The 25,361-nt window shown below is 34.3% G+C and overlaps 1 protein-coding gene across 7 annotated transcripts in view; it reads right to left on the minus strand.

Moving 5' to 3' along the window:
- CCDC88A (coiled-coil domain containing 88A) overlaps positions 1 to 25,361 on the minus strand; it is a 141,743-nt gene that overhangs the window by 100,078 nt on the left and 16,304 nt on the right. For all 7 annotated transcript variants that reach the window (XR_006200674.1, XM_042932306.1, XM_042932307.1 and 4 more), the window contains exon 3: positions 8,535 to 8,643. Coding sequence is in view for 6 of the 7 variants with exons in the window: in XM_042932306.1 (XP_042788240.1) it covers positions 8,535 to 8,643 (109 nt within the window). In the remaining variant the exon portion in view is untranslated. The remainder of the gene's footprint in view (positions 1 to 8,534; positions 8,644 to 25,361) is intronic.

A 25,361-nucleotide genomic window follows, 5' to 3' on the forward strand; every position in this document is an offset into this window, starting at 1 on the left:
AAGATAAATATGACTTTAAGTAGGAGGAACAGATTAATTGAAGAGTTAAGGATGATAATACATACGTATATGAATTAGTGAAGGTACTTCACTTTGTTAGAAAAGTGGCAAGAAAAGGGGCACCTGGGTGGCTCAGTTGGTTAACTGTCTGACTTCGGCTCAGGTCATGATCTTATGGTTCGTGGGTTTGGGCCCCATATTGGGCTCTGTGCTGACAGCTCAGAACCTGGAGCCTGTTTCAGATTCTGTGTCTCCCTCTCTCTCTTCCTCCCTCACTCATGCTCTGTCTCTCAAAAATAAATAAATGTGAATTTTTTTTTAAAAAGTGGTTAAGAAACATAAAAAATGTATAGAGAAAGAATTTTAGCAATATAACTGAAAGAATTGAGAAAACCAGAGCAGTTATTCATTCAACAAATATTTACTGTGTGTTTATTATCTCCCAGACATTGTTCTAGAAAATGGAAATACAGCAGTAAACAAACAAAAATCTGTGCTCTCATGGGGTAGACAGAAAATAAGTAAGTGATTTTGATGATAAGTGCTAAGTATAAAAATAAAGCAGGGAATGAGAAGGCGTACTGGAGATTGTGTTGTTTCACAGAACAGGGAGAAATTCTATCCTGGTATGAAAACAGCCTGGAGAACACCAATACTTAATAAAAAGAAAAAGACCAAACAAGAATGAACTGGCAAAATTTGCAACTACGTGGATGGAACTGGAGGGTATTATGCTAAGTGAAATTAGTCAGAGAAAGACAAAAATCATATGACTTCACTCATATGAGGACTTTAAGAGACAAAACAGATGAACATAAAGGAAGGGAAACAAAAATAATATAAAAACAGGGAGGGGGACAAAACAGAAGAGACTCATAAATATGGAGAACAAACTGGGGGTTACTGGAGGGGCTGTGGGAGGGAGGATGGGGTAAATGGGTAAGGGGCACTAAGGAATCTACTCCTGAAATCACTGTTGCACTATATGCTAACTAATTTGGATACAAATTTTAAAAAATAAAAAAGCAAATTAAAAGAAAAAAAGAACTGTCAGATTACATTAAAAGGAAAATAACAGTAAAGGTGCTCTGATAGGTACAAGTAATTTTATTCCTAGTACTTTTTGTTGGCTTACGGTTTTTCTATAAAAAATGGTATATTACCTACATTTTTAGTTGACCATCTAAAAGCTTTATTGATATACACACAAGCTTCCGTGAATTAAAGTTCATATTGCTAAAACACTGTAAGAAAGGCTATTTCATGTTTGTGCCAACACAGACAGTATTTAGTTAATCTTTAAAGATAACTTAAACTACGGGGTACCTGGGTGGTTCCGTCAGTTAAGTGTCCGACTCTTGATTTCAGTCCAGGTCATGATCTCGTGTTTTGTGAGATTGAGCCCAACGCTGGGCTCTGTACTAACAGCATTGAGCCTGCTTGGGGTTCTCTCTTCCTCTCTCTCTTCCCCACCCCACTTGTGCTTGTGCATACTCTCTCTTTCTCAAAATAAATAAACTTTAAAAATGTATCTAAGCTCATTTAAGAAAAAAAAGACAACTTAAACTAGGCTTCTCCTTCTTCCTAGAAGTTATCCAGAAACTACTTTCACAATAAGAAGTTAAACAATACTTCTGGCAAAGGTCTGGGCTCATATCCCTTTCCTGAATTACACACTGAGCAAAATGCTGTTACTAAAACTGCACATTACTATAGTACTAAACATAAGTTTCAAAGATTTCTAAAATATAAGTCTCTTCTCTAAGACTGATGATATAGGGGCACCTAGGTGGCTCAGTCAGTTAAGTGTCTGACTTTGGCTCAGGTCATGATTTCACAGTTCATGGGTTCAAGTCCCGTGTCAGGCTCTGTGCTGACAGCTCAGAGGCTGGAGCCTGCTTCGGATTCTGTCTCCCTCTCTCTCTGCCCCTCCCCCGCTCATGCTCTGTCAAAAATAAATAAAACATTAAAAAAATTTTTTTAATGAATAAACATAAAAAATATTCAAAAAATAAGACTTATGATCTATTTTAAAAATTCAAACATAATTACATTTATAATATTTGTATTTATACTTTTATCTGTGTTACTAGTGAAAAGAATTAAGACATTTTACATTTTAGTAGTCTATAAAAAAAAGTAAATGAATGGCATTAAAAGGAAAGACATTTCGGGCACCTTGGTGGCTTAGCTGTTGGGTGGCCGACTTTGGCTCATGTCATGATCTTGCAGTTTGTGGGTTCGAGCCCTGCTTCGGCTCTATGCTGACAGCTTGGAGCCTGGAGCCTGATGTAAATTCTGTGTCTCCCTCTCTCTGCCCCTCCCCCGCTCATGCTCTGTGTCTCTCTCTCCAAAATAAACATTAACAAAAAAAATTTTTTTAACTTGTTTAAAAAAAAGGGAAGAACATCTGACCAAAATGTCAAAAATATGATATCAAGTATGTGTTGTATAAAAAACAAAGAGTCTCATTTCCTTGGCTACTATATTTTATTAATAATCCAAATATTGGCTATTATAACACATATTAAACAAAAACCTTAATAAGTACCACCTTTCTCTGGCAACTAGATTAATGGTACCAGACCATTTCTTTTTAGTATTAACGACATTAACCATACAAAAACGTCCCAATAAATTTAAATTTCCTAATAGTATTCTTTTTTTTCTGAGCCTCAAATGATTCAGCTTATTATTTTAGTGGTAGTTGAGGAACCACATTGCTTCATTCAGTACTTATTTAAAATGCAGGCACAGTAGTCAAGACAAACACTGCTGCTGACAGAATTATAAAAATAGACTAAGATTTTACTAGCAAACTGTGTCTCTGATAATCAAATTCACTATTCATTCACAGGAATAAAAATAACACTTTTTAAAAATTCAAAGGGCCTAGGTAATTTTACATGATAGTTATAGCTTACTTATTTCTGACTTGAAAATTTCAAATATTTATTTGCAAGACAAAAATACTTGCCATATATGGATCAAGTGATTATCTGAAAAGGTCTAACTGCCACTAAACATGAAGAAGTGCATTTTCAATGAACTTCTCACAATCTATCCTTACCAGTTATTTTTCTCAAGACCTCTTATTATTACTCCCTCATTGTACTTATTTATCACAATCAAAAGTATTTTATTTAGTCATTTACTTGTCTATTATCCCTCTAATAAAACCGCTAAGTTCCATGAGATGAGGGACATGGTTTGTTGTGTTCACCACTGTAGCCCCAATGCCTTAGCATTCAATAACATGTAGCAGAAAAGAGAGGAAATCTGAATGACACTGTAATTCTTACTGAGCTTGTACATATTCCAAATCATTAAAATGAAAAAAAGGAGTAATACTGACACTTAAGTTTACCTATCATTACTAAAAAGATTCAATGAAATAATTCCTTCCACTAATAATCATTTCAGGGTATTCTGTCAATCTTCTTTTCTCCCTGGGAACCATTTCTACAAGATGACCCTGATTCCTACCAACCCATTAAAAAAAATTTGGAGACCACATTTATGAATTTTAGCATACCCAAATTCATTTTCCTTTTGTGAAACAGACCCACCATAATGTGTGACAATATTTTACCTCAATACTTTTTCTGAGGAGCATATGAGATATAAATAAATAATTTTAGTAGTTTTAATAGATTTCAGGGAAAATTTTGATTTTTCCAAAAGACAGGTAATTTAACAGGTGACAAAAACTGCACTGATTTAGACTTTAACTTGAAATCTGTCTTATATTAAACCAGGCCATGTGTGTCTTGGTTACATATATGAGGGAAAAAAATCAGCAAATCAATTAATTGTGCAAATAAGACAGTTGATCTATTCCTGAAGATACTTTAGAACTGTCGTGGGGGCGCCTGGGTGGCTCCGTCAGTTAAGTGTCCAACTCCTGATCTTGGTTCAAGACATGATCTTATGGATCATGGGATCAAGCCCCGCATCAGGCTCTGCGCTGACAGCATGGACTTTGGGATTCTCTGTCTCCCTCTCTCTCTGCCCCTTCCCTGCTTGCTCTCCATCTCTTTCTCAAGGTAAATAAGCATTTAAAAAAAAGTTTAGAAGTGTCTTGGAAACATTTTATCTAAGAATATGAAGCACTGGGTTGATGGCAGAAATAGTTTGGTAAACTGCCTCTACAGGAAAAACAGAAGGGAGTAATACAAGGAGAATTTCAATCTTCAGTAATATTTTGTGTCTTAAGTATCTGAAACAACACTGACAAAATGTTAAGATATTCATTCATGTCTAACCCTAAGTTAGTCCATTGGTATTCAAACAGATTAATAAAAAGAAAAGAATATGTAAGTGGTCATCCAGCAAATGTTAATGAAATATTACAGATGTGTCTAAAAAAATGGTGTCAACTCAACACAAGTCAAAATACTAATAATAAAATCACCAGGCATGATAAACATTTGGGCTTTTCAATTCTGGCACTATTAACATTTTGGGCTGGATAATTCTTAGTTTTGGGAAACTGTGCTGTGCACTATAAGACACTTAGCTGCATTCCTGGCTTCTACCCACTAAACGCTAGTAGTATTCCTAGGTGTAAGAACCAAAAATGTCTCTAATTACTGCCAAATGTCCCCCGGGGGATAAAAGCACCCTCCATTGAGGACCACTTATTTAAACTATTGAACTGATGGATTTCACAATTCTATCTTCCCCAAATTTCTTGGTGACTACAACATCGTTAGATTAACATGATTAATAAAAAGGTAATTTCAACACTTCGCTTTAGGCAGGAGGAAGACAAAGAACAAGACAGCAGTTTAATAAAAAAGAAATACTACTTCATGCTACAACATGAATGAACCTCGAAATCATTATGCTAGGTAAAAGAAGTCAGTAACAAAAGACCACATAGTGTACAATTCCATTTTTATGAAATGTCCAGAATAGGCAAATATACAGAGACAAAAATAGATTTTAGCAAATGCCTAATGCTGGAGTGGTGGTGGTGGTAGTGGTGGTGGTGGTGGTGGTAAATGTGTGTGCAGGACAGGGAAAACAGGAGTAACTGCTTTTAGATATAGGGTTTCTTTCTGGAGTGACAAAGCTATTCTAAAATTGGTTATTCTAAATATACTAAAAACCTCTGAATTGGACATTTTTAATGGGTTAATTATACGGTATATGAAGTACATCTAAATAAAGCTGTTTAGAAAATAAAAAGAGTGGTATACAATACAGAATTAGGTTGCACTGACAACTGATTTAAGATTCTGATGCAGAAATGCCTTTGCCTTCCAAGGAGTCTCATTGAAAGTTTCAAGGCAAACTTCCATCTCTCTAAAGATAGTGTAAAACCAAAATTCCAGCACTGTTTTTTTAAATTTTTTTTCAAGTTTTATTTTTGAAAGAGAGAGCATGAGTTGGGGAGAGGCAGAGAGAGAGGGAGACACAGAATGAGAAGCAGGCTCCAGGCTCTGAGCTGCCAGCACAGAGCCCGATGTGGGGCTCGAACTCACAGACCGTGAGATCATGACCTGAGCTGAAGTCAGACGCTTAACCAACTGAGCCACCCAGGTGCCCCACAGCATTGTTTTAAAGAACAAAACTGAAGACTGTCAAAATAAGCCACTGTATCACTTAATCTAGTCATTTGTTTCATATCTGAAAATACTGATATCAAACAACATTAAAAGACAAAACAGATGTATCATAAAACCTAACTTACTCATATCAACTGAAGGAAAATGACAGCTGGAATATTGGCAAATAATAAACAAAAGTTTATAAAAAAATCTAGCACAGACTTATTTCTGACAAGGAGCACTAGATATTAGAAAGGAAGGAAGGAATCCAAAAATGCTAGATAATTTTTAAAAATTTCTTTTAAAATGACTGAGCTCAAAATAAAAAGATAATCCTCAGTTAAAAGATAAAACAAAACAAAACAAAAACCTGAACCCTACAAAGGAAGACAAGAAAGAAGCTATTTTTCTTGGCCTTTGGTAGAGACTGAGGTGGGTTATTTCCCTAAGGATTTGCAATAATGTAGCACCAGCTTAAAAAAAAAAAATGGAAACACATAATTTACATACACACAAATGTAGAGAAAGAGATTCGGAAATCCACATATTCAGGCACTAATAGAGGTACTCTCCAGGCATTAGAAGTATGTTTGTATTTTGTCATCTTTTCTAGTTCGTATAGTATACAAGTATTGCTTCTAAGTATAGAGCTGCTTAAAATAAAATGGTTCTGGAATGGTTGCACAAATAAAACAAATTCTCTCTGGAACAATACATCTTTGGCCCAGACACAAAGTATTCCCACAGACAAATCCCCTCCCACCCAAAATAAGGTCACAATTACACACACACACCACACACGCGCGCGCACACACACACACCATTGCCCCTGCTGCCACCACCACCATAAGAAACAGCAAACTGAAAACAAAATGCAGGTTCAGATCCCCACGGATCTGACTTCAGATTTTGGAATTATCAGGCATAAAGTCTAAAATAGAAAAATTTTTTAATTTCTGAAGAAATAAAGGAATTAAAAGAATGATTAATAACAACATGAAAAGGCAAAGATATAAAGAATCAAACAGAACTTCTACAAAGGAAGGATGTAATTACTGAATCAAAAGTTAATCAGTGGGTTAAACAGAACATCTGACACATATGAAAGGCAAAATTAGCAAACTGGAGAGATAGTCCTGAAAAAAATACTCAGAATACAGTACAAGACTGATAAGGTAAAAGAAAATTTAATGAACATGGGGGATAGAGTAAGAAACTAATAAACATGTAATAGAAATACCTGAAGGATATCAGGCTAATATAAAAGGAAAGAGACATGAGAAGAGACAATATTAGCAACCAGGAGATAAAGTTTAACCTAGGAACAAAAGTTAGACTAACAGCTGACATCTCTAGAACTGAAAGGAATCCCGAAATAGAAGAATAAAATCTGTAAAACACTGAGAGAAAAGTAATTGTTAAAGAATTGCATACCCAATAAAATGATCTTTCAAGAACAAGGGTAAAATAAAAGCATTCTTGGACAAATAAAACATTGAGAAACTTTACCATCAACAAGCCCTCTTTAAATAAATATTTAAAGATATACTTCAGTAAGAAAATAATACCAAATAGAATCACTTCTCGGCCTTTTGGCTAAGATCAAGTGAAGAAAATAATACCAAATAGAATTCTGAGGTACAAAAGAAAACCACTGTGGGGGGGGGTGGGGGGAGGAAAACACATAGTTTGATCTAAAGGAACACTGAATCTATTTATTTAACACTACTTTCAGTATCTAATTTATAGGGTTTTTTAATTTATGGGGTTTTGATACTTTCAGTATCTAATTTATGGGGTTTTTAAAAAAGAAAACACAAGACAAGAACAGCTGAAAGATCATAAAGGGAAATAAATGGAGTTAAAGCACTCTAACATCATGGAACTATTACATAAAAGAGTAAAAATACCAAGTAATTTTGGCCTTTTTTTTGCTAGGTAAGAATGGAAGGTGTAATTTCAAGAGTGGCCTATAAAAAAAAAAGAAGTAGGATAAAAAGCATTTACACCAGTAGAAAAAAATATGAGGAAACACTTACAAATGGTATAATTCACCATAATAATTTAAACATTTAAAACTCATTTGCATTCAATCATAGAGCTTTCAACTGTATAAAGGAAAACTTGACACATCTATCATCATAATAGGAGATTCCAACTCATCTTTCTCAATAACTGATAGATCAAGAGACAAAATTAATCAGGCTATGGAAGTTTGAAAAATGCAATTAACAAGCTTGCTCTGACTCTGCACCCAAAAAACTGGAGAATACCTATCTTTCTGAAGCACACATCAAACTTTAATAAAATGTGACAACATAATAGGCCAAGCCAAGTAATTATTAACAAATGTCAAAGAATCAGTATCACAAAAGCCATTTTCTTTGACCAAAAACCAAAACCAAAAAAGAGTGCTTGAAAAATACCCTATGTTCAGAAATCTAAAGGCATATTTCTAAATACCTCAAGTGGAAAAAGAAATCACAAAACGAGAAAATGCAAAAAATAAATATTTTAAAGAATACAACATACCAAAATTTGTGTAATGCACCTATGGTGATTTGTAGAGGTGTCCTGATAGCCTGAAAAATGCTCATATTTAAACCACAAACTATGTATCTAATTTAAGTTTAAACAAGGACAATAAAAAGTACACTTTTCAAAGGCATAACTCTAGTAGCCTAACAAACTGTTGCACTATGCAAGCTCTCAGAAACTGGGAACTGGTTTTAAAATTTCATAAAGTACAATAATTATTTTTAAAATTAGGTAATATGAAGTGTTTGCTTGTATCTTTAATATTGCCTAAGAAATGGATTATGTCAATTCTACTCTATCTCCAGCAAATAAACCAGTATCTGACACATAATAATTAGCGTTTAGTATATTCTAGGTAAATAATACCTTTTGTTATTATACAAAAAATATGAATACATAAACATCAATTATAATACTAAATGAAGAAAAAGGACCACTTACCTGGTAATAAAATTTTATCTGTCTCACCAAAATGGATAGATTATGAATTCTAAGTGATGCATCATTGTTGACCTTTTTATTTACTCTCTGACTCTCCGATTTAGGATTGCTGTAAGAAATTTAAAAAAAATGCTTTAAACTAAAATTATACTCAAATACATGTATTAACCTATAGGTGACTGAAAATAACCACATTAAAAAATGTGTATCCATCTGCATTAACAGAGATGACCCAAAGGACAGATGATGTGTTTTGTGCTTCTAATTAATATAAATGCATCTGATATTTCTAAGACAATGGCAAAATAAATTTGAAACATAAGTTAGATATTTCTCTTCATTCTCATTTTGTTTCTCCATCTTCCTGGGATGAATAACCTCTTCTTTCTTTCAAATATATTTATTTCCATCACCCAAAATACATCTATTTAAATCAAGACTGTGGGACGCCTGGGTGGCTCAGTCAGTTAAGCATCCGACTTTGGCTCAGGTCATGATCTCACAGTGCATGAGTCTGAGACCTGCATCAGGCTCTGTGCTGACAGCTCAGAGGCTGGGGACTGCTTAGAAATCTTTGTCTCCCACTCTTTCTGTCCCTTCCCTGCTCATGCTCTGTCTCTCTCTCTCTTTGTGTCTCTCAAAAATAAACAAATATTAAAAAAATTCTTAAATAAAAAATAAATAAATCAAGATTATAAAATATGAGCTAATAACTAAGAAATGGTGTATCTCCTCAATAGATAATGGGGACTATATGTGAGCAGCCACTGTTCCACAGAAGTTAAAGAATGCAGTTATGACACAAGTTAATACTTTAATCTTAGGTAAACTATACAGATTCAATGAAAGCAAATGGTTGAAGGATTCTGAAGTAGCAGAAACTGAAAAAAAAAAAGTTAGACCATGGTTAAGAATGAGAAATTCAATCACAACCAAAAAAAAGGCAATATAAGTAAAAATATACAAGTGTGACTATACAAAACCAAAAAGCTTCTGCACAGCAAAGGAAACCATCAACGAAATGAAAAGTCAACTTATGGAATGGGAGAAAGTATTTTTCAAATCATATATCTGATAAGGGGGGTTAATATTCAAAATACATAAAAAGCTCATACAACAACAAAAAATGAAACATTCTGATTTTAAAATGGGCAGAGGAACTGAATAGACATTTTTTTCTAAAAAAGACCTACAAATGGCTAATAGGTACATGAAAAGGTACTCAACATCAGTAATCAAAAAAACACAAATCAAAACCATAATTAAGAATCACCTCATGTCTGTTAAAATGGTTACATCAAAAATGTAAGTGATAACAAGTGTTTTGGCAAGGATGTGGAAGAAAGGGAACTCTCGTGCACTGTTGTTAGGAATGTAAATTGTTGCAACCACCATAGAGGTTCATGAAAAATTAAAAACAGAACTACCATATAATCAGCAACTCCACTGCTCAATATATATGCCAAAGGAAATGAAAACAGAATCTCAAAAAGGTATCTGCATGTTCACTGCAGTATTATTTACAATAGCCAACACAGGAAAACAAACTGTCCATCAACAGATAAATGCATAAAGAAGATGTGAGACACACACACCTTATATATGTATTAAAATTATTACTCATTCATGAGAAAAGAAATTCTGCCACCTGCAACAGTCAAATGGACCTTGAGGGCGTTATGCTAAGTGTAATAAGACAAACAGACAAATACTTATATTCTTTTTAAGAATAGGAAATTCAAGTGGTGGCACTAGAACAGAAGAGTAAATCCATGCCAGAACATAAGCAGGTAAGAGCTAGTTCCTCATTAGGGCAAAGAGGTCAGGCTGGATAAAGACATTGCAAAGTGAAACGGCAGACAATAAATCAGGACTCCCTATGCAAGGGCTGAATGCATATCATAAAGCAGGAACCTAAGCAGTTATTGGGACAGAGTACTATCCTATGATTATGACTTTAAATGCAGTACCTCCACACAAGAATGCAGAGAAGAAATTGATAGCTATACAACAGAGAATAGGAACTGAATAGAAACCTCTCATTCCTTAATCCTTCCCTTTTGTACCCAGTCCATTACAATCCTAATGCCTTCAATTCCTTCCCCAGACAGATTAGACTCTATGGTGCTATATTTTGGTAATTCTCAAACTTTTAGGCTCCAAACAACTTTTGTTTTCATGGGCTATATTTACTGTAACAGAAATTAAAACTGAGAAGATATCACAGTTACTTATTAAGTCATTTTTAAAAATAATAAATTACACACTTAAAAATATCAAACAAAAAAATTAATGAGAATAGCATTGTTTTACTATTTTTACACATCTCTTTATTTTTTTATATAACTTATTGTCAAGTTAGCTAACACACAGGGTATACAGTGTGCTCTTGGCTTTGGGAGTAGATTCCCATGATTCATCACTTACATACAACACCCAGGGCTCATCCCAACAAATGCCCTCCTCAATGCCCATCACCCATTTCCCCCGCCCCCATCAACCTGTTTGTCCTCTGCATTTAAGAGTTTCTTATGGTTTGCCTCCCTCTCAGTAACTATTTTTTTTTCTTTCCCTTCCCCAATGGTCTTCTGTAAAGTTTCTCAAATTCCACATATGAATGAAAACATATGATATCTTGTCTTTCTCTGACTGACTTATTGCACGTAGTATTAAATGCCCTCTAGTTCCATCCACATTGTTGCAAATGGCGAGATTTCATTCTTTTTCACTGCCAAGTGGTATTCCATTGTATATATAAACCACATCTTCTTTATCCATTCATCAGTTGATGGACATTTGGGTTCTTTCCATCATTTGGCTATTGTTGACAGGGCTGCTATAAACATTGGGGTACATGTGCCCCCTATAAATCAGCACTCCTATATCTTTTAGATAAATTCCTAGTAGTGCTATTGCTGGGTCATAGGGAAATTCCATTTTTAAGTTTTTGAGGACCCTCCACACTGTTTTCCACAATGGGGCACCAGTTTGCATTCCTACCAACAGTGCAAGAGGGTTCTCCTTTCCCACATCCTTGCCAACATCTGTTGTTTCCTGAGTTAATTTTAGCCACTCTGACTGGTGTGAGGTGGTATCTCAATGTGGTTTTGATTTCTATTTCCCTGATGATGAGTGATGTTGATTGAGCATCTTTCATGTGTCTGTTAGCCATTTGGATGCCTTCTTTGGTAAAGTGTCTATTCATACCTTCTGCCCATTTCTTCACTGGATTATTTGTTCTTCAGGTGTTGAGTTTGGTAAGTTCTTTATAGATTTTGGATACTAACCCTTTATCCAATATGTTGTTTGCAAATATCTTCTCTCGTTCCATTGGTTGCCTTTTAGTTTTGTTGATTGTTCCCTTTGCTGTGTAGAAGCTTTTAATCTTGAGGAGGTCCCAACAGTTCATTTTTGCTTTTATTTCCCTTGCCTTGGGAGATGTGTGAAGTAAGAAGTTGCTGCAACCAAGGTCAAAAAGGTTGTTGCCTGTTTTCTCCTCTAGGATTTTGATGTCACATATTTATGTCTGTCATCCACTTTGAATTTATTTTTGTGTATGGTACAAGAAAGTGGTCCACTTTCATTCTTCTGCATGTTGCTGTCCAGTTCTTCCAGCACCAGTTTTGCTGAAGAGACTGTCTTTTTTTCCACTGGATACTCTTTACTGCTTTGTCGAAGATTAGTTGGCCATACATGTGTGGGTCCAGTTCTAGGCTCTCTTCTCTATTTCATTGGTCTCTGTGTCTGTTTTTGTGAAAATACCATACTGTCTTGATGATTACAACTTTGTAGTACAGGCTAAAGTCTGGGATTGTGATGGCCCCAGCTTTGATTTTCTTCTTCAACATTACTTTGGCTATTCGGGGTCTTTTGTGGTTCCATACAAATTTTAGAATTGTTTGTTCTAGCTCTGTGAAGAATGCTGGTGTTATTTTGATTGGGATTGCACTGAAATGTATAGACTGCTTTAGGTAGCATCGACATTTTAACAATATTTATTCTTCTAATCCATGAGCATGGATGTTTTTCCATTTTTTTGTGTCTTCTTCAATTTCTTTCATAAGCTTTCTATAGTTCTCAGCGTACAGATCTTTTACCTCTTTGGTTAGGTTTATTCCTAAGTATTTTATGATTCTTGGTTTGCACATCTCTTTAACATCTATTTTAAATTTAAAAAGCAGTCTTGCTCATCTTCTGCATTCATCTATTGTTTGTGGTATTTTGATTGACATACATGAAGAAAATTTAGCCTTACCAAGATATGTACTCTGAAATAAAGCGATAATTCTCTCCATAGGAGAACCTATGGAACCCCTGAGAGGATCCTCAAACCATATTCTGAGAATTACTGCTTTATTTCAACTATTATCTTGCCAGCACTCCCAACATATTGATCCTTTGTCATGTGACCAAACTCACACTGTCAATCTCCAACACTGAGCCAGTTCAACCATATTCAGTGGAATTGTTCACAACACTAGATGAGAAAATAATACAACCAAAATAAGCTGAATATCAAATAGGATAGAACAGTAGTGAGGCACTTTACAGAATGAGGTATCAGGAGGTGTAGCCCAAGTCACACCAAACTTAAGGACACAGAGCTTAGACTTCAAGGAAACTTAAGTAACTAAAATTTTCAGAAAATAATACTAGAGACAAGGGAACTACCCTAATACACAAGAAAGCTCTAAATATATGCCCTTGAGATTTTCGCTAAATACTAAGTTTGCCTGTGTACCCTAAATTCCACAAGACTGAGCAGAGGACAACCACAGGAATGCTGCAAACTAAGTAACAACCAAAGTTCACCAAGTGCAGGGAGAAATTCAAGTTCTGATCAGCCAGAGTGAAAAAGGAATCTTGAATAAACATCCACAACATTTAGTAAAGACCTCAGAAAAATGTCTTAGAAGTAGGACTAATCTAGGGGTACTTGGGTGGCTCAGTTGGTTGGGCATCCAACTCTTGCTTTCAGCACAGTTTGTGATCTCATGGTTTTGTGGGTTCAAGACCCACATTGGGCTCTGTGCTGGCAGCATGGAGCCTGTTTGGGATTCTCACTCTCTCCCTCTCTCTATGTCCACTCCCCACTTGTGCTGTCTGTCTCTCTCTAAATAAATAAATAGACTTAAAAAAAAAAAGCTAGCAGTTAAGTAAAAGCTATTCCAGAACCTCCCCAACAAAGCTTATAAATAAGCCTTGAAAGGATCAAGATGATTACAAGCAACATGACAATCTGCCAAAATAAAATTCATCACTCCTTAAAGGATAAGATCCAGATACTCCATAATATAATGATCAAAATGTCCTCTCTACAATCAAAAATTACTAGATATGCAGAAAAGGAAAAAAAATGATTCATGACCAGGAAAGAAAAATGGAAAGAGTCAATAGCAATAGAAACAGACCCAGAAATGAAAGAGATCATAAGAAGATCATGAGAGATAAGGACTTTTAAAAAGCTATTATAAATACAGTGGACCCTTGAACAACATGGGGATTAGAGGTGCTGACCCCTTGGCATGGCCAAAAATCCACATATAACTTCTGATTCCCCCAAAACTTAATTACTAATAGCCTACTATTGATCAGAGCCTTACCAATAACATAAACAGTCAATGAACACAAATTTTGTATATGTATATATACTGTATTCTTACAATAAACTAGAAGAAAAAAGAAAATTATAAGAGAAAATACATTTACATTACTGTATTTGTTGAAAATACCTGTGTGTAAGTGGACCCACACAGTTCAAGCCTATGTTATTCAAGGGCCAATTGTACATTAAAGGACTTAAAGGAAAGCATTAACATTATGTGGAGAGAAATGGAAACTACTCAAAAAAAACCCAAATGGAACTTCTAAAGCTAAAAGAAAATTTTTTTTAAATAATAAATATATACTGTATCTGAAATGGAAAATTTACTGCATGTGTTTAATAGTAGACAAGAAACTATAGCAAAAGATTAGAGAACCCCAAAAACACAACAATAAAAAAATCCAAAGCACAGAGAGAAAGAGAGCGAAAAGAAAAAACAGGCTGAAAAGAATGAAGTCTAAGTGATTTTGGGGGCAATATCAAACTTAGAGAAAAGTTGCAGGGATAAGTAGTCTTCTTCCTAAACTTCCTGAGAATAAGTTGCTAACCTGACACCCAATAATTCCCAAATATTTTAGTGTTTATTTTCTAAAAACACATATAATCACATATAAAAACACAAAATCATGAAATCAACAATATACCACTACCATCCAATCTTTAGATTCCATTCAAGTTTGTTATTCCCAAATAATAATGGATGTCCTTTAAAGGAAAAGGATCTAATTCAGAATCACACTTTTCATTCAATACTCTGAATTTCCACCGTTAGTTTCTTTCAGCTTGGAAGAGTTTCTGTCTTTCCTTGAATTTCACGACCCAAACACTTTAAAAGGTTAAAGCCAGTTATTCATAGAATGTCCTTCAATTGGGTTTACTTGATTAGACTGTGTCTGAGTTATAATTAAGTTCAGGTTGTGTATCTTTGACAGCAAAAACACAAAAGAGATGCTGTGCTGTTCTCAATGCATCTTAAGAGATGGTGCATGATTTCAATTTGTCCCATTACTGATAATATTCCCTTTTATCACTTGATTAAACCAGTAACTGCCAGTTTTCTCCATGACAATCATTATTTTTCTTTAGTAATTATTAAATATTTTGTGAAAACATACTTTGTAACTATGTCAATAATCTGATCTTCAATTTATTTATTTATATCAATACACAGTCATGGTTCCCTATAATACTCAATAGATCACAATCTATTAATATAATTACTCTGATAACTATTATAGATTGCCTTTTCATTTTGTTGATTGTTCTTTTATTGTACATAAGTTTTTAGTTTGATGCAATCCCATTTGTCTAATTTTGCTTATGTTGCCTGTGCTTTTAGAGTCATATCCCTAATTGAACTCTTTTTCAAACCAATTTATAATTTTCTCTAGGAAGAATTTTTATTACATATGCTTAAATGCTTCCTAGTTTTTGCTGTTACAGTGAATGTAATATTTTAAAAATATATTTGCTAATAGGTTACTACTGATCTGTGAAGCTATCAATTTTTATGGATTGCTCTTATCTTCAGAAACCTTGCTAAACTTTCTTATTCTAATGGGTTGTCTGTTGGTTTTTTCGGAGGTTGTCTTAAATTTGTAGTTTTTTCATACTGGTAATCAGTTATCCCAACACCAAATTACTAAAGAGCTTATTTCCCCCTGATCTCTATGATATATTAGAATCCTATATAAGTGTGGGCCTACTTTTGGAGTCCGTTGTGTTCCATTAGCCTATTTGTCTATTCTTGTCTTTAAAACCTTATTATATCACTACTTTTATTATTTTCTTGATTCCATTAGAGCAAGCCCCCTCACTATTATTTTCATGGAAAAACCTTGAGAATTACCAGAATCTTATTAATAATAATAATTTGATAAAGACTGACATTTCCATCAGTAACATTTTTAAGTTTTCCCACAAAAGTCTCATACACTTATTTTTTTATTTAGGTTTTTGTTTATGAAATGGATTTGTTTTCTATTATACTGTGTATTTGGTCATTGCTAGTATGTAATAGGAAAGCTGTTTTTGTATATTGAACTTCTGATTAACCACCTTTCAAAATTTAGTTTATTCAGTTCATTTTCTTGGGTTTTCTAGGTATAAAAAAATTCTATCATCAGCAAGTGACAGTTATCTCCTCTTCTCTAATCCTATATCTCGTTTCTACTTCTTTTTTTTTTTTAAGTTTATTTATTTATTTTGAGAGAGACAGAGACAGCACAAGTGGGAGAGGGGCAGAGAGAGAAGGAAAGCGAGAATCCCAAGCAGGCTCCAAGCTGTTGGCACAGCCAAAACCGAGAGCTGGACGCTCAACCCACTAAGCCACCCATTTGCCCCTCATTTCTATTTCTATTTCTTTATTTACTTTATTTACTTATTGCATCAACAAACAATAATGAAGATAAGAGCTATCCTTATCTTGTCCTCAAATTTAATAAGACAGCTTTTAACGTTTCACCATTAATATATGTTTGCTGTAATTTTCCGATACCTTCCTTCAAGTTAAGTTCCCTCCTATTCCTTATTCAGTATCTAAATGGGTGCTGAATTTTATCCAATTTTTCCTGCATCCATTCCCATCTGATTCTTCTTTTTCAATATGCTAATATAGTGAGTTACACTGTTGCATCTTGTAATACTGAATTACCCTCACAATCCCAGATTATTTACTCCATCAGCTCCACCCCATAGTATAACAACTATTCCCTTTTTTGGTAAATAACTCTATCATAGGCCTTCTAATACTAAATTGCCTTTATGCCTATCACTTTCTCACTAGACTAAAAGCACCCTGACAGCAGAAACCTTATCTTATTCACATTTTTATCTCTAAAAATTAGCATATATCTTAACAATGTTGTATGAATAAATAAAAATAATAATCTGAGACTAAGCATAGTGCTTCAAAAATGGTTCCTTCCTAATAAAAGTTATGAGATGACATTCTCCAAGCTAATAACTCACTTGGCAGTCTAGAATAGATACCCCCCACTAAGGTCTGTGTACCAAAGATCAGTTGAATAACAAAGTCCTAACCTACAATTTGAGATCTACAGAAACAAGGGAGAATGTGGTACTAAATAAAGCAGGCCAAATCTGACCTGTGACTGATTTATGCCTAGTACAAGAGAATTAATGAATAGCCCAAGGCAAATGAGTCTAACTAGAAAAGTGGGTCTCTGAGGTAAAAGCACCAACCAGAACTAGTTATTTACAAGGAAACTGTATTGCAGAAGTCAGATTATGTGTGATGGCAAACAAAGACAAACAGAAGCATGATCAAGAAGTCATGGTTAAAAACACAGAATACTGAAGGGAAAATCTTGTTTTATATAATCCACTCTGGTACACTTAGTGCGTTAAACAAATCCTGAGTACCTACTGTGGCCATATTAATATATAAAACCTTAGTTTAGTCAATCTATCATTGTGGAGAAAAGTACACAGATAACTGTAATTGGGAGAGGAGAGTAGGAACAACCCCAGTAACAAACATGTTAGGTAAACCTACAGTTAGTTACATAAACATTTCATCTGCAATCACAGACATTCAGTAAATATCTCTCTTTTTCAGCCTTCTTCTATCTTATTTTTATTTTCCTTACCCTATATTTGAATCTCCTTACATACCTTTCACCTGTGACTGCCTCCTATTCACACACTGGTAACAGACCTAAAAAACACTTTAGAGATTACCTAGTTTCACTCATCTAAATCAGAAAATCTAAGCCCAAAGGAGTAATTTGCCTAGACTCCTTGACTTTTTTTCCTTCGCTGTCTTTCAGCCTTTTCTCAGATAGGCTCATTCAGGAAAACAAAGAAAAGACCAAAAAGAAAAGATTTTAGCAATGTTATCTATAAAACCCACATGTACAGTAAATCACTGTTTTTATTGTATTGGTTGAGCATATTCTTAATTCTGTTTTCCCAGTCAGTAACCAAACTAAAGAATATTCATTTCCTCTTCATTTCAGTTGATATTTTAATAAACCCAGGTATTTAATTCTGACAACAAATATTTAAGAAAGATTTCAATATTACTACTAAAAGTATAAACTAAAAAATTGTACAAACTTATAATGTAAGCCCATTATTACGTGATAATACATTATTTGGATTATACTTTAAGATGAAGATGGATGTGTAATTTCTTTTTAAAAAAAATTTTTTTTTACATTTATTTATCTTTGAGAGACAGAGAGAGACAGAGCGTGAGTAGGGGAGGGGCAGAGAGAGAGGGAGACACAGAATCTGAAGCAGGCTCCAGGCTCTGAGCTGTCAGCACAGAGCCTGATATAGGGCTCGAACCCACGAACCGTGAGGTCATGACCTGACCCGAAGTCGGACGCTCAACTGACTGAGCCACCCAGGCACCCCGGATGTGCAATTTCTAATAAACATGAGTGATGTCATTCCAACTTTAACAACTTTTATAATGTAAACATTATTTTTGACAGTGTTGGTACCAAGTTTCTTTGTCTTAAGTTGATGTATTTTTTAAAGTTTAAAGGTTCTTTTTAAATTTTTTATTCCCAACAATCCTTACATGGTATTTCAAATTCTACTCGGTTGCCAGAAAAGCCTTTGGCCTCCTTTGTATAAAGCTCTTCTAAAAATTAACAAGTTTTAAGAATTTAGAATTTTGGTTTGCTCAAAATCTTTTAAGAACTTTTTCTAAAGATAAATTTAATATTAAGTTCTTTAAACCGTGAGAAAGATCCCTTGAAACAATTAAGACAATCCTGAATATAAAAAGAGGGAGCAGTTTAGTTTTTATACACTAAGGATAGCACATGAAATTTTAGGAATCTGGGAAAAAGCGAAAAATGCAACTTAGAAAAGCTAGAGAAAGTATTTTGAAAAATTTGCAGAATACTTCAACACCAAAAATTAACCTCACATTCAACAGGGATTATTAAAGATAGGGGGATGAAAGTTTCCTTCATCTTTTTTATAAAACTGTGGTGCTTTGTGTTTATAAATCTTTGCTGTGAATACATGGAGTTTGAGAGGATTTCTGTGATCTACTAGACTCATTTGGAAATCCAATAAAATAATAGAGTTCTTCGATAGAACAGGCTGATACTAGGTACTCAAAGCTTCAGTTTCAGTTTCTAATCTACATATCTATTGTGAGTTATTTTAGAATGTGCAAACAGAACTGGAAAGTTCCTACTTGTTTAGAATCAATGAATAATACATCACAGCCTATCCATAAACTTTCTGGACTTGGGAAACTAGGATAACTGCTAAGCACTCTAGGCATGGACCTAGAGAGCAATAAACTTTCAATTGGTTTCCCATTTGATTCATGCCCAATTTGAGTTAGGGTCACAATGACAGATGTTAGGATCACAGAAAACAAGCCCTTTCACCCTGAGAATGCAATCTCTTTATGTGAGAGGGACAGACTACCCTCAGGTGAAACTGTCTGAAAAGTCCTAATCCCCACTCTGATGAAAGATAGCTTAATAGTTAAGGCCAGACGTACTGAAAATTATGTACATCAAAAAAAGTAGTAACTTCAGAAAAAATAGTATTTTTTTCAAAAGAAAAACGTAGGCTCTGCAGAAAACATTATATAGTTATATTAATGTGAATACTGATTACTGATTTAACTCAACTTGTAATAAATACATTAGAAGGACAGGATAAGAAGATATACAGACGGCAAAAAAAAAAAAAAAAAAAAAGCTTAAATCTCATCTACCATTATCCGGAAGTCAATAGACAATGTCTAAAAGGGATAAATCAAGAAATATGAAGGTAGGCATATTATCACTATAAATGGGAGTACATGACAGACGAAATTGCTTTAAAAAAGTTAAAAGTTCTTACTCTAGGAAACAGAACTGAGAGGTAAATTAGGGTAGGGATTGCCATTTTTCAATATGAACCTTAGTTTTAACTACATAAAACATTTCTTAAAGAGAGTAAAAACACCAGCCAAAAAAAAAAAAAAATCGTTTCATGAAGGCTGTCCATTTTATTTACTTCTAGGAAAAAAGATATGTAATTGTATTTGACTGTTACTGAGCTGCAGCACATTTAATGAGGCTGTACATGTAGGAGTCAGTGCTAGAGATTCAGAGTCATGAGACAATTGTCAGGCTATGAATAAACTTAAGAAAATAAAACAGTATAAAAAATTTCTTCTGTAAAAATATGCATTCCATTAAAGACAGAAAGCACTCCACTCCTGCATGTATTTTAAGGTTCATTTTTTTCATACAACAAAAGGCACAGTATAATAATTTAAACAAAGTGGGTATAGTATGAATCCAGAATTCTCTAAAAAGAAATTGTACTCTTATTAAATATTCTAAATACTGTCTTTCATGTTTAACATTTAAAATGCTAAACAAAGATTAATTCAGAATACAGAGTCATGATTAATGAAGTTTTCATTAAACTCTTTTTGAAAGCATACTTTTTTTTTTTAGAATTTGTCTGGAAAGACCTTTCACTAAAATAAAAGATGAGCTACTAAATGATACACATGTGATATGTGAGCAAGTAACTTTCTAACCATACATAGCTATTTCCAAGCCAACATAATCCCAGATCAATCATTTCCTTTTACAAGATGAAAACTAAGAAATGTTTTAAAGAAAAAGAGCCTAGCAATATAGTTGAAATTTGTCCAACCAGAAGTTAAATGCAACATGGCAGTGAAAGAGGGCCTCGAGCAATTTCACATTTATAAATGACCTACTTATGACAAGATGCTTTAATTTCAATAAGCAGACAACAGTATTATCTACCACTGTATACAGTAATTTTTAAATTAGGGTAAAAGATGAAGAGAAAGTTAGCAATTCCATACTGCTAAGATTTTAAGATTTGGTCCTTGTATAACTAAGGATTATGTCTTTACTTATTCATTGACTAATATCTATGAGAAACAGAAATCTGATAGTTTTAATGGCTTTTTGCTCTTCTACCCAGACTGCAAGCCTGTTATGTATCCTCCTGAACCATCTGTTTAGTGTTGGTGCTTAACAACTACATGTGCTCATGTTTTTGATCATACCATTCTAATTTGAAACTAGTTGTACAAAGACATTTTTTTAATTTTTGAGATATTTTATATGGTAACATATAACTATATAACATTTGCATGTCACTATGAAACATCTGAAGTAAGTTATTTCCATATCTAACTTCAAATGTGCATATACCAGAATGATTGCTTTATGAAAAATAATGAACTAAGTAAGCATCATCACCATATAGGGTTATCCAAGTAGTAAGGTATCTCAGTCTTGAGTATAATCAGGGAAATAAGTGGTTTTTAAAAAAGAACCACTTCACCTTTCTCTCCCTTCTCACAGCAATCACTGTGCATGATGGCAAACAATAAAACGTAATACTAATATAATCTTTTATATATTTATAGGATATTTTCACATATCTTAACTAATATGATCTTCACAAAGACTGAACAGTAACTTTTGGAGAGGTGGGTGACATATAATTACCACACAGAGATCATCAACATAGCTCTCCTTCATGTACTTTCTCATAATTTAAGATACGTGGGGAGCCTGGGTGGCTCAGTCGGTTAAGCCTCCAACTCCTGATTTCGGCTCAAGTCATGATCTTGCAGGTTATGGGATGGAGCTCTGTGTCTGGCTCCATGCTGACAGTGCAAAGCCTGCTTGGGATTCTCTCTCCCTTTCTCTCTGCCCCTCCCCGTGCTCCCACACTCTCTCTAGTAAAATAATAAACATTAAAAAAAAAAGATATATTAAGTTACCTCTTCAGAAGTTGAAGAATATCTATGACATTTTCTAGGTAGCCCACAACTGAGTTAGCAGGACAGCATTATACTCACTGATTTAACAAAGAGAATTAATGCTTTAATTAAAAACAAAAAGGCAGATGGACACAAAAAGAATAAAAATCCAATACTATACATATATTTAACTTTGATTTTATCTGAATTGGATGAAATGACTGAATATCTATCTACCTTTTACTTCTTATAATGAGCCAACATGGGCTCTTCAAATATTAAGTTGTTTTTCAAACAGCTTGAGAACCCCTTCCCACTCATAAACATTACTAAGGACTCTAAAGAGCTTTTGTTTAGGTGAGTTATATCTATGTATATTTACTACATTAGAAATTAAAATTAAGAATCAGAAATTAATGTATTAATCCATCTAAAAATAACAAACTCATTGTAAGCACAAAGAACATTTTTATGATAAATAACTATCTTTTCCAAAAACAGAAAAAATTTTAGTGGGGAGTGACATTTCTTTACAACTGTGTAAATCTCTTTAATGTTTAGCTTAATAGAAAACATCTGGATTCTTAAATCTGCTTCTGCATTCAATGTGTGGTGAAACATTATTATGTTCAAACTATGTGAAGAAAATTAACCTCACACATATATGCAATCAGAAAGAGTACTTTAATAGTCCTTTAAGATAATTATTGATATTCTTCTTTGATACTACCAAACTTCAGTAAAGTCGTACTTTCTTAAAAGCTAGTTGCAATATGGAATCTGAAATCCTATCAGTGAACTCTTCTTACTGTTATACATTAAAATCCACTGGTGTACCTAGCATTTTGAATACATGTTTTACATATGCATGATTTCTTTTTTTTTTAATGTTTATTTATTCATTTTGAGAGAGAGAGAGAGAGAAAGAAAGAGAGAGAGAGAGAGTCAGTCACCACAGAGCCTGACATGGGGCTCGAACTCACAAACCATGAGATCATGACCTGAGCCAAAATCAAGAGTTGGTCACTTAGTCCACTAAGCCACTCAGGCACCCCTAACATATGCATGATTTCTTATCATGAATTATCATTTTGAAAATATTTATTCATTGAGTTATATGTATTTTCCAAACATGCACATTATTATTCAATATAAAAATTCACATTGAATAATATCACCCATATTATCATCAGAACTGTCTTTATTGAGAAGCTACCAAGTTCGTGTTTTCTGTAATTCAAATTTTATCACTGACAACAAAATCATTTGTTTTTCTTGAAATGGCCGGCCCACTTTGTTCATTTTTGAAAAAAATGTCTGCCGAATACTCAAACCTGAATAACCAGTTTGTCTGTCATTTTTTCACATCAAAAGTGTTCCACAAAACAGAGACTTGTTCAGCTCGCAACTCAAAAAAATTGTAAGTGCTTTTCCTTGAGATAATCATCACATTTTATTATGCAACAGAAGTGTTTTATGCATACTTTTCATTTTGTCCTACAGAATATTAAAAAGAAATGTACTCAAGGGTCAAGACTCAATAAACTAACTTTTACTGCTTCACCAAGAACATTTTTTTTAATATTTATTTTTTGGGGGGGAGAGAGAGAGAGACACTGTGAGCAGGGGAGGAGCAGAGAGAGAGGGAGACAGAGAATCCCAAGCAGGCTCCACACTGTCAGCACAGAGCTGACTTGGGGCTCGAACTCAGGATCTGTGAGATCACAACCTGAGCCAAAATCGAGAGCCAGACACAACCAACTGAGCCACCCAGGTGCCCCTCACCAAGAACATTTTTAAGTGAAACGTGATTTCTTTTAAACTCTAGGAACGCAACAGTGTGAAGAATACGATGACTATCAGAGTACAATTTGGTACCACTCCTTGATTCAAGCTAAGGTGTCAACAGTTTTACCCACCTGTGCTTTTCCAACATAGGCCCCAAAGGCAAATTACATCTTAATATTATTATAAAACTAATTTTGACCTGGCAGACTGGCAGGGGTCTGTTGGTCTCACTCTGAGATCCACTGTATTAAGTAAATCAATTCCTGTTCTTGGTATGGAGGCCTGAGGACTTAGTATTATGGCTAATCAGTACCTTCATCAAGTAACAGAACCTTCATTTATATGGTGGTCAACCACATAGCCAGTAACTAAAATAAAGTTTATAGCACCAATGAGCATCACTCATCTGTGATAGAACCTCCACCCACTGTCTTTAAACCTTATCATAGGTCAGAGAGGTTTGTTTAAATTTGTTTTCATCAGTATTTTGGGGTAGTATTTGCTCCAAATCCAGACAGTTCTAGAAACTCAAGAAATCTCAAACTGAGCTGATACATAATTAGATATTTTCCTTGATCAGTGACAGACTTAACTAGTACAGCTTTCACTCACATACTATCAATTCAATAGAGAAAGAATTCTTAACCTGAAGTCCAAAAACTCTCCAAGGTAATTTCAATAGTGCCCTTAATTAATTACCAGTGACAGGTATCATGGTTATTTTGAGAAGCAAGAAAGCTCTCTAAAGTTAAAAAAAAAAAAAAACAAAAAAAACACAACTTTATTTTTTTTATTTATTTATTTATTTTTTTTATTTTTTAATATATGAAATTTACTGTCAAATTGGTTTCCATACAACACCCAGTGCTCATCCCAAAAGGTGCCCTCCTCAATACCCATCACCCACCCTGCCCTCCCTCCCACCCCCCATCAACCCTCAGTTTGTTCTCAGTTTTTAACAGTCTCTAATGCTTTGGCTCTCTCCCACTCTAACCTCTTTTTTTTTTAAAAAAAACAACTTTAAAAAGTATTTTCCAAAGTACAATCGCTTATTAACAAACTAAAATATACGGTCATAGAAATTTACCTCAAATAAGAAATTGTAAAATTCAGTAAGAAAATCCTTTTGCCGTCAATTCCTCTAATATTAAAAAAAGTTCCCATACAGAATTACTCTAAGAATAAGAATTCTATTAAGAGCAGAATAAAAGTACCACAATATTGGTTTAATTTGCCCTTTTCAGTGTACCATAAAAGTACTCCCAAAGGGATCACAAACCTCCTCCATAATAAGCCTGCCAATTAAAAGAAAAATAAGATGGGGCATCTGGGTAGCTCAGTCGCTTGAGCGTCCAACTCTTGGTTTTGGCTCAGGTCATGGTCTCATGGTTCATGAATTCAAGCCCTGCATCCGGCTCTGTGCTAACAGCACAGAGTCTGTTTAGGATTTTCTCTCTCTCCTTCTCTCTCTGTCCCTCCCCTGCTCACTTACTCTCTCAAAATAAATAAAACTTAAAAAAAAATTTTTTTTAATAAAAACATAAAGGAAGATACTCATTCAAAAGGCACTGCTAGGGCACCTGGGTGGCTCAGTTGGTTTAGCATCCGACTTCGGCTCAGGTCATGATCTCTCTCACACACAGTTCGTGAGTTCGAGCTTCGTGTCGGGCTCTGTGCTGACAACTCAGAG

Source organism: Panthera leo, chromosome A3 (genome assembly GCF_018350215.1).
Source record: "Panthera leo isolate Ple1 chromosome A3, P.leo_Ple1_pat1.1, whole genome shotgun sequence".
Taxonomy (NCBI): Eukaryota; Metazoa; Chordata; class Mammalia; order Carnivora; family Felidae; genus Panthera; species Panthera leo.